The sequence below is a fragment of the Gossypium hirsutum genome, chromosome D10, assembly GCF_007990345.1.
Source record: "Gossypium hirsutum isolate 1008001.06 chromosome D10, Gossypium_hirsutum_v2.1, whole genome shotgun sequence".
Lineage (NCBI taxonomy): Eukaryota > Viridiplantae > Streptophyta > Magnoliopsida > Malvales > Malvaceae > Gossypium > Gossypium hirsutum.
Genome location: NC_053446.1, coordinates 64,344,754 through 64,363,587, shown reverse-complemented (window position 1 = coordinate 64,363,587; position 18,834 = coordinate 64,344,754). Strand labels below are relative to the sequence as shown.

The 18,834-nt window shown below is 31.8% G+C and overlaps 1 protein-coding gene across 7 annotated transcripts in view; it reads right to left on the bottom strand.

Annotated features, from left to right (window-relative positions):
* LOC107941480 (uncharacterized) overlaps positions 1-18,834 on the bottom strand; it is a 98,798-nt gene that overhangs the window by 37,796 nt on the left and 42,168 nt on the right. For 6 of the 7 annotated variants that reach the window (XR_005919902.1, XR_005919904.1, XR_005919903.1 and 3 more), the window contains exons 2-9: positions 7,060-9,570; positions 6,306-6,677; positions 5,815-6,192; positions 4,231-5,019; positions 3,608-4,096; positions 1,493-1,981; positions 1,028-1,375; positions 71-832 (exon numbers count right to left, since the gene is read on the bottom strand). Coding sequence is in view for 1 of the 7 variants with exons in the window: in XM_041103606.1 (XP_040959540.1) it covers positions 71-832; positions 1,028-1,375; positions 1,493-1,981; positions 3,608-4,096; positions 4,231-5,019; positions 5,815-6,192; positions 6,306-6,677; positions 7,060-9,558 (6,126 nt within the window). In the remaining 6 variants the exon portion in view is untranslated. Of the gene's footprint in view, positions 1-70; positions 833-1,027; positions 1,376-1,492; positions 1,982-3,607; positions 4,097-4,230; positions 5,020-5,814; positions 6,193-6,305; positions 6,678-7,059; positions 9,571-11,258; positions 11,325-18,834 lie in introns of those variants that run through there. The other variant, XR_005919899.1, reaches the window with a different exon arrangement.

Genomic DNA, 18,834 nt, shown 5'->3' with positions numbered 1-18,834 from the left:
AATTGTTCAATTAACTATGTATGTATGTATGTAAAAACACATGAACTTAAATCCTTTAAATGATTTGTACCATTTCATCGAACATATGTTTTATGGTAGTGTTAAGGTCGCCTTCCCACTGCAGTTCACCTTCCTCATCTCTTGTTAAGTGCATTTGTTCCAGCCTTGGTGTGCTTAAATCTCCTTGGCAGAAATTCCTCATTTGGGGGCACTTTGTCACCATCACCATTAGCAAGACTGGGAATTCCAGCGAGTAATGGGCCAAGGAAAAGCTTGCTAGACATGGCAGACAACTTAGTTCCAAATACTTCAGTTTGGGAAATACAATGCCCCCTTGTATTTCTTCAGCCTCACACGCTATGATTTCCTCCATCATCTCACAATCATCTATGCTCAATCTTTCCAGTAGCCTCAGGCACTTAGCCGTTGAGCATGCGATTAAATTGATGAACCCATCGCATCTTGAAACTTTCAGTGTTGTTAGATTTTTGAAAGACAGCAAAGATGGTTCAAAAGTCTTTAACGTCAACTCTGGAAGTTGAGACAAACTTAATTCCTTTAGCTGATAGAATGCTGATGTATGCCTTTCCAGGTCGCTGAGTCCTTCAGATTGTACTATTTGACAAATGGAAGCATTGTCTATAACAAGCTTATGAAGCTTTGGTAGTGACCGAATAAAGGAATACGGAAGAGTAGTGGATGTCTCAGGAAAGAATTGGAGATTAAGATGCTTAAGGTTTTGGAAACACTGCAATGAGAGTTGTCCATCACATATCCCCTTCACCATATCATTCGTCTTCAGTGTTAGTTCTTCTAATACAGGGAAAGTGTCCTGGATGGCAACGAATATATTAAACATCGATCAAAGAGTTTTCAATTAGTAAGAACTAGACTACAAAATGAATATAATTTCCGTTTTCTTTCTCATAAATTTAAAAGGAAGGTGAGAATATTAGTTATTTCAAAAGGCATTTTATAGGTAATCTCAAGTAATGAACATGGAGTATGAAACTGTTAGTGAGCTCACCTCATTGACGGAAAACAAGGGTTGTTGGCTTGAGATTCCATCCTGACACTCAGGACATTGTGGAGTAAATATCTGTACTTTGGGGCATTCAATAATGTCCATTTGTTTCAATGAAGGCCACCGGGTGGTATGCATCCTAGAGTAGAAACTTTTCAATCTCGGCACCTTATCCAATCCAAGGTTTACTAGTTTGGGAAATACAAACTTGGTCGTCTCTGTTTCAGCCATAATAGATTGAGCAGCTGATGTTGACTGTGACTCATCAGCAATGACTCCTTGCAGCTCAATAATTTGTTCTAAGGAATCACAATTCTGAATCCGCAACTTCTTCAAACTAGGGAAAACAACCTGCTAAATCATTTCATTAGGTTAATAACTGAAATATGCATGGAAAAGAAAGAACTTGAAATGAGTAAGATCAATTGAAGTAACATAAATTAAAAGGAGAACCCGTAAAGAATTGACCTTTTCATTGAGGAGAGATGAGTTATGAACCTCCAAGTTACTAGCTTGTACATGTTGGCCAATTTCAGGTTCATCTTCGGATACACATTTAGTGATGAATGTTTTTAGCAATGGACAATTTGTTAGTTCTAAACCTGTCAAACATTGGAATTCAAAGTAATTTTCAAAGCACAAACTTGTGAGTTTGGGAAGGTCTTTTAGCCAGAGCATTTCTAGTTCAGAGAAAAACATCTGATTCCTCCCTTGATGTTCCTCAACCAATCCATCCGTGAATATTACTTGTTCCATCATATTACAGTCCAAAATTACAAGGTCTCGGAGTTGCACAAGATCTTTTACCAAGAAAGACGGGAACAGGTATTTCAAATTGTGACACCTCTCCACTTGCAAGTATTTTAGGCATCCGACAGATGGGGAAGATGGGTGGTGCCATATCTTATGACTGTTAATAGAGGACAAAATCAGATCCTCCAAACGAGGAATGACAACCTGTTGACATAAATTTCATTATAAGATAATATCAGTCTTCCTTCGTTACTTGTAAATATAATCAAAATGAGTAGATGAGTATAAAGATTTTTAAACTGATAAGTTGAGGTTAATATTCAAACATCAACTCACTTGACAGTTAAAGTGATAAATATAGCTAGGAGACGTGAACCCTTTTTTTTAGATGAAATGTTCAGCAGCATAAATCTAACCTAAAGCAAAATTTGTTTTTTTTTTGTTAAATAAAAAAGCCTTTTTTCTATAAAACCTCGAGCTTTCATATTTGCTATAATGGTTGTTGAATGATTATTATTAATGCAATTCGACAGGGGAATATGCATGTTTTTAATTAAGTTGGACTCACATATTTATGTAGTTTCCATTAATGATTTACATTAATTACTTAAAATAAGTTTTTTAATGAGTTAACTTCAAAAATGTTAAGCATAATTACCTATTTAATCCTTTAATTTTATATAAAATAAATCATTTTAGCTCTCTATTTAATTTTTCGTTTCTTTTTATTTCTTGAATTTGTATTATTTATTAAATCATTCTAAATGGATAGATAAATCAACATTTGTTAACTTTACTGATGTGGTATGCATTGGATTCCCATATAGATACCATGTCAACAATTATTTTTAATCATCAACTTGGCATGCAAATAGATTGTTATGTCATAAAAATGAAAATTCAATGCCCGAAAGAGGTGAAAACTTAAATGGAGAGTTTTTTTTTTTTTTTGTAAAGTTGGAGAGTCATTTTATTGGAAGAGGGATGAGCATTGAAGGTCATTGTCTGCTATGTCAAGGGAACCAAGAAACAAGAGATCATCTTTTTGCAGACTGTATGTTTGCCAAAACTGTATGGGGCAGCGTTTTACGGCTTTGTAATATTCAAAGAGAAGTTAGGGGGATGGAATCATGAGATCGGATGGCTTTGCACAAGACTTAAAAGGCAAAGCTGTATATTAGGATTTTAGCTTTTGAAAAGTGCTTTTCAACTTTGTCGTGAGCAAGAAAGAAATAGAAGACAGTTTAAAGGTTTGAATAGTAGTTAGCAGAACATTTCTAGAAGTACTAAGGATATTGTAGGTTTAAGGCTTAGAGGTAAAAAGATTAATTGTAGTGACACTGTAAATATTAAACTTTGTACAGCTTGGAGTACAGTAGGGAGTAAATATAGTGCTAAGTACAGACTTTTTCTCCCTAAAGTTGTATTGAATGTTTTTGTAGCAGTTTTACTAGTTTCTTGGATAAATAATGTAAAAGAACATTAAGTAAAATCACAACACATACAGAGAAGAGGAGAATTTAGAAGACGAGAATGATGATGACTTAACATCAAACAACTTTAAAAAAGTTTTATTTATTAGTATTTTACTTTAAGTTTTTCCTTAAATTCTTATTTTATATATTTATTTATACTTTAAACTCCATTTTTTTTAAAATATTATCTTATTTATTAATATTTTTATGAATTTTATTGTATTAAATTTTGACAACTCGTAGTACGTGACATTAATACTAGTATGTCTATATAGACCAGACACACTCATGAATTGATCAATAAAAAGAAAATGTGAAATAAATTGTGCAGATAAATATTGAATACCCAACTTACCTTATTGCTGAAAAAAGTTGCAGTGTTATCATAGATGCCCCCTTCGCCAACCACGTTTTCACTTGCATCACCACTCTCTCTTGAAATTGAGGAAGAAAATGCAGTCATTTTTGGACACTCAGATATCGTGATATCACTCAACTCTGGAAATTCAAGAGCTTGACTTCCCAAATGTAAATTTATCAAGTTGGAACATGACTCAATTCTTATGGAGGAGAGCGCAAGAAATGTAAATTTACGTGTCATTGCTTCTTCCTCCTCCCTAACCACTTGTTCCATTGAACTGCATTCTTTTACTTCTAGCCATTCTAGTTGATTCAGGCTCAAAAGCATAGATGGAGTAAATATGTACTTCAAGCTGCTACATTTATAAAAATTCAGCGAAACAAGGTTTCTGCCCAAAATTTCTTGAGGGTTCCTAATCCATATTTCTATTGACTTGGGAAATGTGTCAGAGATGTTCAAATATTCTCCGTCATAGAATCCATCCTAAAAAAAATATGATATTATTCCACTAGATAGTAAGCATGAATAGAAAATGCAAACAATAACAAAATAACTAAAATTAATTGTATTAGGACGGGAAGAAGCCAGCTAGTTTTATAAACTTATTAACTTTGTACCTTTTCCGTGTAGCGCTGTCGTATGGTGGTATTCAGGTCACTTGCCCAACTCCATTTCTCACAGTAACGCGACTGTTTTACTCTTTGTAATTGTGGGGTGCTTAAAACTCCCTCTGAAAAGATCTTTAACCTAGGACACTGTTCCACAATTAAATCTTCCAAACAAGGAAAGTTGAAGGTGTAATTCCCTGGACAAAAGCTTGTGAGGCTCTGTAAATTTCTTAGTTCTAAACATTTCAATTTACTCACAACTATTGTCTGATGGTAGTCTCCCTCGTTTCCCACTATTTCTGTCATTTCGGTGCAGTACTCTACCCTCATTGTCCTTAATTGCACGCAATTCTTAATTACTGAGGGTGTAACTAAGTTTGTCATCATTTCGCAAAAAGACACATTCAAAGTTGTGAGATTTTGTAAAGAAGATGAGGAGGCTCTAATATTTATCAAATCATCACATCCCCTAACTGTGAGTGTTCGGAGATTAGAAAGAATATGGTCAAGCTCCGAATCTTTCCTCCATATATGGTTAAGATTTATGGCATTTTCCAATTCCATATTTCTAATTGGCGAGAGAGTCCCAGCGTCTCCTTTACAAGGGACTGTGTATTTGAAATTAAAATCACAAAGCTTAAAACTATCCAGATTGCAGAATCTTCGGACGAAAGGAAATATAGAAGATCGAGTGCCCCCTCTCACAACTAAAACTTTAATATCTTGAAACAAAGCCGATGGAAACTGGTCCATATCACAAAAATCTATTAACTCAAGTTCCTCTAATTTGGGAATCACCTTGGAAACCAATTAAACATAAACAAGTTAGGCACAATTTTGATCTATATGCTTAGATTAAGTCCCAACAAAATCAATATTAAAGCAAACGAAACAAAATAGAATGCTTTAAAGTTTAGGGACTAATTTAAAATAAATGTTATAATTTGGGATATCTAGTATAATTAACTCTTAAAATTTTAACTTTTTATTGAATGGTTATTTTTCCTCTGGAGTGAATGAAGGGTTGGGATTTATTTTGTACCCATTACTTAAATGTAGGGTAAATTACAACAATACTCACTCAAGTAATAGAATATATTTATTTTGATTACTTGAAAACAAATAAAATCTCAATTTAACCACTATTGTTAAAGAAGTTTAATATTTTAATCGCAATGGTGCTAAGTCCCTAAAAGGATGCTAAAGTAGTATTTTTCTTATCCTCGAAACTTAAATTATCTATCAATTTAGACTCGATTCTTAAAGATCAAGAGTAGCCATCAATATTTACCTGTTACGTCTATTCAATCTTTCTTTTAAAAATTTTAAATATATATATGTAACAAAAGTTTTTAAAAATACATAAAAAATCAAAAAATCAAAAAATTATATCAAATTGTTACGTCTATTCAATCTTGCTTTTAAAAATTTTAAAAACATATATGTAACAAAAGTTTTTAAAAATACATAAAAATCAAAAAATTATATCAAATTGAGATGCATGTGACGTGATTTAAATTATAATATCAACCTGAAATACATGTGACAGAGTTTAAATCATAAAAAGAAATATAGTTGTAATGATATACATACCTCTTCAACCAACAAAACTGGTTGCTCATTTCCTTGGATTAATCTAAGATGTTCCGAAGCCAGTATCTTTAGCAAAGAAGAGCAATCTGTTTTCAATTTTTTCAACATTGGCCAGACTATTGTATGTTGCCCTTCATAGAAACATTTGAGGTTTTTTAGGGATGTAACCTCAAGGGAAGACACTTGCGGAAATTCAAACCTCACAGGCTGCTCCTCCACTCCTTCCCCTTTCGATACAATCTTCTCCACTCCACAATTAGTGATGCATAAATCTTCAAGTTGTGGAAGATCTTTGGCTATTGACACTGGAAATAGATTTTTCAGACTCCCACATCCCTCAACTCTTATTTTCATCCTTTCCAACCTAGGAAATGCAGCCTATACAATATATAATTCATGCCCATACAAAAGTTAGCTCATATAATGCAGGCAAAATAACAAGGACAAAGCAGCTGATTTTTTTAGAGTGTAAGAGTAATGAAATAAATCACCTTCTCATTAAAAAGTGTCTGCATGCCGGACTGCGTACTAGTTTGACTAATGAATTCTTTTAATTTTGGGCAACCCTCAATCTCTAGCTTTTTCAACAATGGGAACTCGATATTATAATTTCCTGAGCAAAAGAAAATGAGGTTTGGAAGTCCTACTATATGCAGGGAGTTTAACCGAGGGAAACAAATCACATCTTTCCTTTCTTCTTCAATTGTCTCTGTAAGTATTATGTCCCTTAAGCCCTGGCAATCCTTTATCTCAAAGCATTGGAGCTGCACCAGACTTCTAGCGAGAGAAGGTGATAACAGATGCTCCAACTTACCACATCCTTCGATGATCAAGCTCCTCAAATTCGTAATCCAATGACATGCCTGGTTGTGCCATATTATTTTGGTGTTAATTGCAAGCTTTCCAAGTGATGGAAAACAAATTGCACATATTTACACAATTATTTTTATTCTTTAAAATCTAAAAAGAGAGGAAAGGGAAAGATAGAATGTAACATAATTTGGAAATATGATTTTAAACTTTAAAGACAATTTTAGTTGGAATTGTTGGTTCCAATTTCATTTTCAGAATTAAAAAAATTTGTTAGGCGGTCAGTTTGGATTAGAAATTAAATTTCCATTTGTTTTGAGTTTGAAATTTATTTTTGAACCTGAAAACCATTATACAATATTATTTATTTTTATTATTAGAAGTATTACTAACTAAAAGTTGTATAAGAAATAACGAATAAAAGCAAACAGATACCTGTTTATTGAAAAGTGATAAGGGCTCGGAAATAATGGAACACCTTTCGTCTTGAGAGCAAAAGCTAATGAGTTGCGGTAGATTTTCAAGTGTTATGGAGCATAATTCAGAAACCCCAATTTCATTCATTGTAATATACTGTACATGCATACCATTTTCGATATGAAGTCTCTTTAAATGTGGAAGATCTTTCCCATTATTTAACTCCACAAGTACGTTCTTGACACCTTCAAGTCCCTCTAGGTACAAAGCTTCAGTCTTTATCAGCAACATTTTCAACCCATTGTCCAAATGAATGTTTGTATATAACTTGAGCCTCAATGTTCTCAAACATTCATGATTTTGGTACCATACAAACCTATTATAATCACCTACACAAATAACGTATTTGTCCAAAGTTTCAACGAATCGATGCTTTGGAATCATTTGGGCATCAGGGATATGAACATCTAAAGTAGTTAGACAAGGCAAATTGTTTAATTCGTCAAGGCTTGCATTTTTTTTCTCATTTTCAGCTACTCCTTCCTTTTCCCATTCAACAAAGCTTCCACCCATATATAATTCTTTTAATTCAGATAAACTTGATAAGACATTTGGTGAGATGATTTCGAGTTCTCTACACCAACTCAAATCTAACAACCTTAATTGAGTCAATTGTGCCATCTCCTTAGGTAGTTCTTTGATACCTGACTGAGAAAGGTCAAGGATTTCTAAATTCTTGAGCTCTCCTATGATGGTTATGTCATCAACTGCAGATTCTTGTAGACACAACATGCGAAGGTTTGTGAGGTGAATAATTGATTTAGGTAGGGATGAAAACTGCATTCCGAACAAATCTAAGACTTTGAGGCCTTTGGTTTGTTTGAAAAAATTGGGAGGAATTTTAACTGCGCCGGCCATATGGAAGAAGGAAAGACCTGAACACTCCATCTCCTTAGGAAGGTTATCTATAATCTGAGGACAACGTAAGCTGATCACACTCCAGCTATTTATTTTCTCCTTATCGGACCACTCCTTTGGAACATGATCTCTCAAAACAAGCATACGATAGTCCTTCAATGCTATAGCTAAAGCAGCATCCCAAACAACATCATGGATATCAAAGCACTCATCATTATAACTATCAAGCAACAAGGCAGACGCTTTGAGATTAGCCACAACCGTCAATACTTTATTTCTAGCTTCTTCCATAGTGTAGACACCGTCAAATAAACCCAAACCTAGAGTATATCTTACCAAGTCCTCAACGAAACCATTATGGCCTATTACACTGCAAAGCAAGAAAGTCAGCTTAACTTCCTCGCTTTCTAAATAATTAAAACTCCACTGTATAGCTGAATATGCAGCATTTATCCCCGTGAAGTTGCTTGGCGAAGTCCTCTCCAGTTCTCGTAAAGCATTCTTCCATTCAAACAATCTTTTGTTTCTCAAAGCCCCTGCAACTGTCGCAATGGCTATTGGCAATCCTGCACATTTTTTGGCTACCTCCATAGCTATAGGCTTCAAATCGCAACTTTCAACACAGTCGCCAGCCATCTTCTTGAACAGGTCCCAGGCTTCCTTTTCATTTAAAACCCCGATGGGAAAATTTTTCTGAGCATCCATCCCATTTAATAAAACATTGAGTTCTCTAGAAGTTAACAGCAACTTGCATCCCTTGTGTTCATCTCCCAAAGGAATCCCAACTTCCTCAATATCTAACTTTTCCCAAATATCATCCAACACAACCAGAATCCTCTTCTCCTTCAATCTTTCTCGTAGTCGAAATGCCTTTCCAACCATACTCTGTTCCTCAAATTTCAAGCCCAAGAAGTCTGCAATTTGGTTCTGAATCTTCTCAATATCGATGGCTTGAGTTACGGTTGCTATGACAACCGAATCAAACAACTTGCCCTTGACCTTTCTAGCGATTTCTTTGACCAGCGTTGTTTTTCCAATCCCGCCCATACCATGCACCCCAACAACGCTGACGCTATCATCTTTTAGTGCCTCCATTATTCCTTTCAAAATCGACATTCTTGACTCGAATTCCTCATAACCTTTAACTGGTGCAACCACGATACCTTGCGGAGCTGCACGATAGGAAACCCTTTCAAACTTGCCATGTTCAAGTAGCTCGGCAACAGCCTTTGCCTCCTCTTCAGCTTTCAGGCTAAGCTTGTAAAGAATCCTGAAATTAGGACACAAACCAATGAAACACTTTCTCTTTGCTTTTTCTTCATCTTGCATCACTTTCTCTACTTGTTCAAGGATCATTTTGTCGACTGCAGACAGCCATTTGTCAACATCACCTTCGATCTCCTCACCGTTTCGTTTAGCTGCATCAACAGAATGCTGCACTCCGTCCCTTGCATCTTTCAGCCTATTAGCTCGGTTCTTGAGGGTCTCAACATTTTTCTGATGATTGGAAAGGTATTTGACATGGTTTTTGATAGGAGAGATCGTATACTCTACAGCTTTAGCTACAATAGAGCCAACGATGGCAATAACAATCTCCATCGAGAGAGCAAACTGAATAACCACAGCGACAACAAAGACCAAAACTAGAATTATCTTATATAGTTTTTAAAAAGAACACATTTGCATAATCTTAAAAATATAAATATGAGATTAATGTTGTACTTTATGACAATTAAAGTAAAGTAATTTTGTTAATAGATAATCTTTTATTAATATAGACATATATCTAACTATATTTTTTTAATAATTATCTTTTTTTGAAGGAATAGTTTTTTTTTTTTTGCTAAGCATTGAAGGAATAATTTGTCTTTTACACTTTGAATAAATTTTACAACACATCTTTTAAAAAATAGTTTTCTAATTATTATTTAAATTACTTTCAACTAATTCAAAATTATACCTATTTCTTATATTTTGATTAAACAGGTGATTGTTTGGTGTACTGTTTTTTATTTATTCTACAAGCAGTATCAAAGTATTTTTTTAATTTAGTTCAAATCAATTATATATAAAATATATATTTAATTTGTTTTTTAAATGATTTTTCATTTAATTTTAGTGCCCTATCAAACCATTTTTCCAACCGTTCACCATAAAATAGACTTGATCATGAGTCGAATTACAAAGTCCATCCGAAACATAACGAGTTTAGGTAATAATATAAACCCAAAAAATAAGCTTCGAACAAAAATAAGATTCGTGTTTTAAATAGGCCGAGCCTCAGACAAGATTTTTTTAGTTTGGACCTGACCTGAATTTAACTATTTTTTTGCTGCTGTTTACTGCTTTTATGTTGTTGTTTTTTACTGTTATGTTATTTTGCTACTGTTTTACTCTTATATTACTATTATTTTGCTACTATTATTTAGATATTGTATAGCTCTTATTTTATTTTTAATTTTGCTATTATTTTAAAAATATTTATTTGTTAAGTTGCAGCTATGTTAGTGTTATTTAAGTATAAAATTTTTATTTAACATATTTCAATTTGTTGAGAAATATTTATTTTAATATTTTTAGAGTATTTGATGTATTATATTTTTTAAATTTATTTTTATATAAAAAATAATCTAAAAAATTTAATATGGATGGGTTTAAATTTAGTATTTTTTTTATCTGGTTGAACTTAAGTAAAATTTTATCCCCATTTTTTTAGTTGAGCCGAGTCCGAACCTGAGAAACAATTTTAAAATTTTTATATTGGCCCAAGCCATGATTAGATCTACTACAAATCGTCTTCTACATAAATCAGTACTCAACCTCTTAATAACCATATTGCAGTATGTGGAAGGCACAAGTTGTTGATAGATCACAAACAAAAGTGCTTATGCAGCTTTCCTAATAGTCACCCCTTCTTTTCCCTTTTTTCTACCAACTTTAAAGAGTGTTTTCCACAATTTTTTTAATGGATTTTACTGAAAATATGTTTTCTTTTTAATTCTGAATTTTTATGTAATTTTAAAAAGTAAAGATCAAATTAAGGCTAAAATATTTATTTGATCTTTTTATATTTGTCAGGTCAACAACACTAAGGGTAAATTTAAATGGAAAGATGAAGATTTTAAATCCAAAAAGTACAGGACTCAGAATCTTAAAGCTAAAGTAGAAGGGCTAAAAAGATTTGAAGCATAAAAGAAGTCCATTTTCATGGTTAAAACTGCCTGCCTAAGCTTATTTATACGGACAAGTATTTCAAAAGAGTAAGAGCAAAGCATGGAAAAGAAAAGCAGATGGCGTACCTTTTGGCTTTGATCAATAACTTATAATTTTCCCCCTTCTATCTTTTTTTTTTTTTTCTTTTTCTTAACAGTGTAAAGCCAGAAAGTAATGATTTGAGAAAGATGACTTCATCTTACTTTAAGGAAAGGAAGTCTCGTGGAAACAGCTCAGTAATGACTAGCCAACTACCCTAAAATGTCTTCTACCAAATTATCATTATTAATTCCATGGTTTTCTTAAGAGCCCAATTTATATATATATTATGGACATATAAATATTTAATATGTTTGCATTAAATGGGATGAATTGGTGCTAATATATATATATATATATGTTTACACCATTTTTTTAACAAAACGAGATTAACTTAGATTTTGAAAAATGAAAATGAATGTACGAGTCGCCACCAATCTTTTTTGATAAGGTGTGATCGGGTTACCTTGAAAAGTGGTTGTTTTTAATAAACGATTTAATTTTATTAAAACAACGATTTTGGTCCACGAAATTAAAAAAATGAGTTCGGGAGTCGATTACGTACGAGAAAGGATTAGCACCATCGTAACGCCCAAAATTAGTACCTAGTTGATTAATTAATGTCCTAGTGTCGAAGATTGAAAACTTTGAAGAGATTTAAAATACGATCTTTTATTGAAATACGAAAAGTATTTGAAAAGAAAAAATGACATACTTCACATTGATCGAGAAAGAGCATTGCATCCCATAAATTAGAACACAATGTCTTGAATTCCCAATAAGCGAATGAGTGTCAAAATTTATTTATTTTGAAAGATATTTGATTATCTCGGGTTTAGGAAAGAGATCATGTCTCGTGAGTTAGAACACGATCTTTCGTTAATTCCCAAGAGCACATAGAACTTTTGTTTGAAATGATTCACGTATTTAGATTTGTCGAGAAAATCGAAACCCCGTAAATTAAGGTGTGATTTTTCGAATATCGAAATAAGAAAAAAACAAGATTTGATATATTGAATAAAGTAAAATCTGATGTCGTGAAAAATGCAAAAACAAATTACACTGGATACGCATAACAAAATAATAATAAATACGATGGTGTAAAAACAATACGAGCGATAATAACGAAAAAATAAGATAAATAAAGAGACAAATTAATATAAAAATAAAATGAAACATTCTTTTTTTTAAATAATAATGAAAGCGTAAATAAAGAAGTAAATAAAGAAAATGAATATATAAAAAAAATAAGAAGATATATAAGTATGTATATGTATATATGTATATTAAAACTATAAAGTATAAAAATATATATATAAGTATGTATATATATATATGAAAATTTAAAAATATGTATATAAAGATATATGTAATATAAGATATTAAATATATATTATGAAAATTAAAAAAAATACGTATATAAAGATATATAAATAATATAAGGTATAAAATATAATATATATACAAATATGTATTTATATATTTATGAAAACTAAAAGATGTATACGGATGCATAGATATTTATATAAAAGTACGTATATATATTATAAACATAATGTACATATATGTATATTATAAAAATGAGCATATTTAAAAAAAATGAAATAACAGCATACTTATGAGAACTTTAAAATATACATTAGAGAGATATATGCACATATTTATATAAGTTTTTTTTTTAAATAAAATAAAAAAATACATAAATGAAATAAAGATACTAATAAATAATAATGCTGTATAACAATATTAATGAAAAAAGGATTGAACAGCTGGAGCTTAAGTAGTATAGAGCCCGTGAAAAGATCTGGTAGCGAAGATACAACGGCCTGCTTCAAGCTTGATTCTGATCCAAGAGCATAAAAGAGCTTCATCATTGCATAGAAATGCTTGGTCAAGTCTTTCTTCTTATAGGAACAACATTTTTGCTTGAAGAATTCTCTTCTTTTCAGTGTTAACTGATCATCAGGATTTCCAATAAAATAATTATGAAGAATCGTGAAAATTTTGTTAACATCAAAAATTGGAGTTGATCTCCTTGGCAGAGGCGTAGGGGAGTAAGAAGCCAAGATAGATAGCACAGATTAAGAGATCATAACAGCAGGTATGCTATGCCAAAACACAGGCCTTTCCCTCCATTTTCGGCCACTAACTAGGCACTGCCTTTTAGCTGTTAATCTCAATTAATCTGGACTAGACTACTTCTTCAAACTCACCTAAACTTAATGATATCTCTTATCATGTTTAATTTCTGATGTGCAGGATCCACGTTTATGGCAAGCACAGAGCATACTCTTAAACTCATGAGAAATTTTCTTCCATCGAAATTCTACTTTCAAGCAAGAAGAGATGAGAGAGATTTAGAAAGCCATAGGTTTTTTAAAACTCGTCTGGATTTATTTTCAAAGCTAGTTCTTGTTTTTACAACTGAGTTTTATAATAGCCAATTAAGGATCAAATCGAAAAAAAAAACAAAGTTTTAGGGTCGTAATTAAAGGTAAAAAAACAAAAAGGATTAAATCGTAATGCGCGTGAACAAAAGAGGACCCAAAGCAAAATAATCCCACGTAGATTAAACGGCGTCGTTCTAGCGAGGATTAAGTTGTAATCGTGGAAAAATTAAAAAAAAACAAAAAAACTTGATTAAAACATCCTTAAAAAGTGGAAGGGCTAAAGATGCAATTAGTCCTTCCGACAAAATCAAGCGGATCCTAGCCTGGAGCTGTCGAACGGCATCAAAACGACGACGTTTTGGTGTCTGAGAGGCCTGCCCAAAACGACGTCGTTTCGGGGGCCTATAAAAGCCCATCTTTAGATAAAAAAAATCATTTGGTTCCATGATTTAAAAAAAAAAGGGAGCTCCCTCTGGACCAGGCCAAGTTCCCGGCCAGGCCCTGCCGTACCTCTATCGTGCCGGCGTCGCACTGGCTACCGTGGAAAATTCAAAAGGTAATTTTTTTTTCTTTTTTTATATTTTTTTCTCCTTATGTATTTGTACGTATATGGACTGTTTTTGGAGAGGAAAAAAATAAAATAAAGATAAAAGTAAATAAAAGAAAAAGAAATATAAACTGAAAATCACCTGGGACTGGATCTATTTGTTTTTTTTTGAATCTATATTTGCCCTTGATTTATATGGGTGTTCATACAAAAAAAAACTCTCTAGCCGAAAAAAAAAGAAGAAGAAGAGCCCCTTTTTTACAAAACAAGATCGGTTCTCCCCTCCCCATTTTTGATATTACATTCGGTTTTTATCACCGATTTAAATTTTTTTTTTTGCTACTTCTACTGCTTGCGTGTTTTCTTTTCTGTCTTTGCAAGTGCAAGTGGCCAAGTTGGTGGCGGTGGGTGGTGTCAGAGGGCCACTAGGTGCGGCGGCAGCAGACTAGGGCAAGGTTTTTTTTTTTGATTTGATGCTTTGGGCTATTAGGGTTTGGGTAGTTTAGGCCTATTTTTGTAAATGGGTTTTGGGTTTTGTTTTGGGTATTGGGAGTTTGGGCTAGGGCAAAATGGGTCTGTACAATATATACTTGTCTTTGAGAGAAATGTTGGCAATCATAAAATATATAAATGATTTTTTACTCTAATTATCTCTATTTACAACTCTAAACTAAATAAAATAAATTTAATCTATTAAATTGATTGATTAAATAAAATTTATATCTATATAAAAAATTCTATATAACTTAGATGTAAAATATACTAAAATAGAAAATAAACTAGAAAATGAAAAAGGAGTTGGTAATATAGTAATATATATTACTATATTAATATATTTTACATATGAATCCCTATGTCATTACATTCCATTTAGGATTAGGGATTAGGATTGGGCATACTCGGGCATTCTTTTTACATATCACTCATTATTTAAGACCTATTCACCTCTTTTTTTTTTCTTTTATTAAATTGAGAAATTGTTAGAGGAGTCATTACTGCAAGGCATAGAGGGGAAGGTCATAGGAGTTTATACTCTAAAATTAATTTTCGACGAAATGAAAAAGACATATGTTCGATCCCTAAAATAAGTTATTAAATAAATGAATTATTAAGTATCCATGTATTAAATAAAGCTCTTGAAAGGTCATTTGCCAATTTTTTTTTTTATTTTTTTCTTTCTTCAACCAACTATTCCTCATATAATATCTACTCTTTTTGGAAATTTTATCTTAAAGGAGCGGCTAGATCAAAGAAAGCACACCACTGTCAAAGTAGAAAAAGACATGCAATAAGGAAGGATGTTTTCAAGGCTTACATAGTCATAGGGGCTGACAGTATCTATAATGTTTATAATTTATAAAATTTTAAATTAATAAAAGTAAAATTATACTTTATTCTTCTTTAAAATGATAAAATTTTTTGATTTAATTCTTTAAATATTATAAAATTATTAAATTGTATATTTTTACATTAATTTGGGTCTCTCAAAAACATTTTCTAACTCACTACTGTCAATATCATCTTTGAGAGAGACACTATTAATTAATTTATAATATATGCCATTAATATTATTGGTTGCATTTTAATTCAAGAAAAACTAAAAAAAAAGCACACCCTAATTGGTTTTCATTCTACGTTTCCGCAAGTCACAATACAGGGTTTTTTTACGTTAATAATATAAAATAAATAAATAAATACATTATAGGATAAAGAGATTAATATTTATGAGAATAGTCAAATGAAATAGTGAAATATCGGTGCCGCCTAACCAATCAACGACATCACTTTATTTTAAAAAAAAAATTCGTGTGCAGCCTGAGCAATCAGCCACACCAGGTTAAAATGTGATGATCTAAAGATTTCAGGGACCTTATATGAATTTTTCCATTTTAATTGACAGTCGAAAAACTCTTCAAGGGTGTGTCTGACATTATGATGGCACCAAATTTTAAAAGGCTAAATAGCACCCTAAACCCCCTATTTATTATTAAATTTTATTCTCTTTTAACTCCAAAAATAAATTGGCCTCTTATCAATTAGTCTAAATTTTTTTTTACCAAAAAGTATATTTGAAAGTAAGACGATTCCAACTTGAAATAAATTTTATTTATTTTCCAAAAAAAAAATCACATTATGTTTGACATTACAATTAACTGTATTTTTAGTAGTTTTCTTTTTCTCTCATTATATTTGGAAACTATAAATTTAACTAATAATTATAATTTATACATAATAAGATTTTTCTAAAGCTTTTATAATTATAATTATAATTTTAATTTTATACTGTGTACGCAAATCAAATGGATAATAAAATTATAAATATTTTTTAAAAATAAATAAAATTTATTTCCAAATGGAAACGGTTTACTTACAAAAATACTTTTTGGTAAAAAAAATTTAGACTAATTTATAAAAGGGCAACCTCTTTTTTGGTGTTAAAGAAAAATAATAAATAATAATAAATAAGGGGGATTTAGGGTGCAATTTATCCTTTTAGATCATCACATTTTAGTCTGGAGTCGTTGATTGGTCAGACTGCACCTGAACAAAATTAAAATAAAGTGGTGCCGCCGATTGGTCAGACGACATCGATATTTCACTCTTTCATTTACCTATTCTCGTAAATATTAATCCCCTTATCCTATTTTAGTATTTATTTATTTTATATTATTAATGTAAAAAACCCCACAATAAAGTGTTCATAATAATTAATTCTCAATATGTAATATTGATTTTCAAATATAATTGTTGGCGCCATTTTTTTGGATGAAAACGGGGTCAACTTGGGTTTTGGAAAATGAAAACAAAAATGGGAGTCGCCACCAATCCTTTTTTTTTATGAGGTGTGATTGGATTATCTCGAAAAATGGTTGTTTTTAATAAACGGTTTGATTTTATTAAAACAACGGTTTTGGTCCACGAAATTTAGAAAACGGGTTCGGGAGTCGGTTACGCACGAGGAAGGATTAGCACCCTCGATACGTCCAAAATTGGTACCTAGTTGATTACTTAATGTCTTAATGTCGAAAATTGAGAATTTAAAAGAATTTTAAAAATACGATCTTTGTATTAAAATGTTAAAAATTTTCAAGAAAAGGAGGATATTTCACGTTATTCGAGAAAAATAATCATATTCAGTAAGTTAGAATACAATATCTCAGATTCTCGATACGCGAATGAAAAAGTTTATTTAAGAAATTTTAGCCATCTCGAATTTAAAAATGAGATCATAACCAGTAAGTTAGGATGCGACCTCCTTTTTTAAAATTCGAGATCATTTAAAACTTGATTTTGAAAAGATTCGTGTATTTAGATTCATCGAGAAAATCGAAACCCAGTAAGTTAGGGCACGATTTTCTCGAATCCAAACACGAAATGCCATTTAAAAATTGTTACATCAAGTAAGATAGAACACAAAATCATAGTGAAAGCAAATTACATTTTTATGCATGGTAAATAATAAAAAGTTAACAAAAATAAAAAATAAACAAACAAGAATAAAGACATTTAAGCAAATAATAACGAACATGTAGATAAATAAATAAATCAACATGAAATGATAATTATAATAATGAACAAAATGGTGATATATATATATGTATGTATGTTAGAAACAAATTATACGGGGTAAAAACATAAAGTTAAATACAAAAAAGAAGTATATATATATTTATAAAATGCATGTATATACATAAATAAGGAGATAGAAATGCTCTTAAAATAAAAAATAAAAATATTCATATGCACGTGTATTATATTGTAGGTATAAATATTATATAGTATATATATATAAATATATAGATATTAAATAAATAAAAAGCAGGATAGATATAAAAAATATTGAATATATAATATAATATTATTATTAGATATATATTAAAGTTTGTAAATATATAGATTCGTAATAATTTTAGACATATATATTATAGTATAAGCACATATATATAAATAATAATATAATAATAAATAAATAAATGAGCAAAAAGGAAAAAACATGCTTAAAAGGGACTTAAATCGAAATAAAACAAAGTTCTGGGCCAATTTAAAAAAATAAAAAAAGGCGGAGGGACCTAATTGCAAGCGCGCGTAAAAAGGAGAGACCGAAAGGGTAATTAAACCCTCAATGTCAAAACGACGCCGTTCCAGGGAGGAGTGCGCAGATGGTCGAAGGACCAAATCGAAAAACAAACTAAATTAATGGGCCAATTTGCAAAAATTAAAAAAAGATTAAATTAAAAATAATTAAAACTGCGGAGGGGCTAAACGAGCAATTAGCCCCTTCGCAAAGAAAACACGCGGATCCTCCTGGTAACGGGTCGGGTCGATCCGATCCAAAGCAAAACGACGTCGTTTTGGGCGTTATGGAGCTGGGCCAAAACGGCGTCGTTTCACACGCCTATATATTCAAAAAAATTTCCAAAAAATTTCATTTTTCTCCCCCTCTTTTCAAAAAAAGCCCAAAAATGCTCTTTCTTCCTCCCCTTTTCTCTCTGAGCGCCGGCCAAGGGTACGGCCGAGAACCACCGTACCGGCCGCCGGTCGCCGGTCGCCGGCGCCGGCGCCGCCGTGCACGGCGGTGGGGAGACCAAAAGTTTCCCCTTTTCGCCGAATCACCTCTCCTCGGTGAGTTTCCCTCTCTTTTTATTATTATTTATATTATATGTATATAAATAGATGAACAAAAAA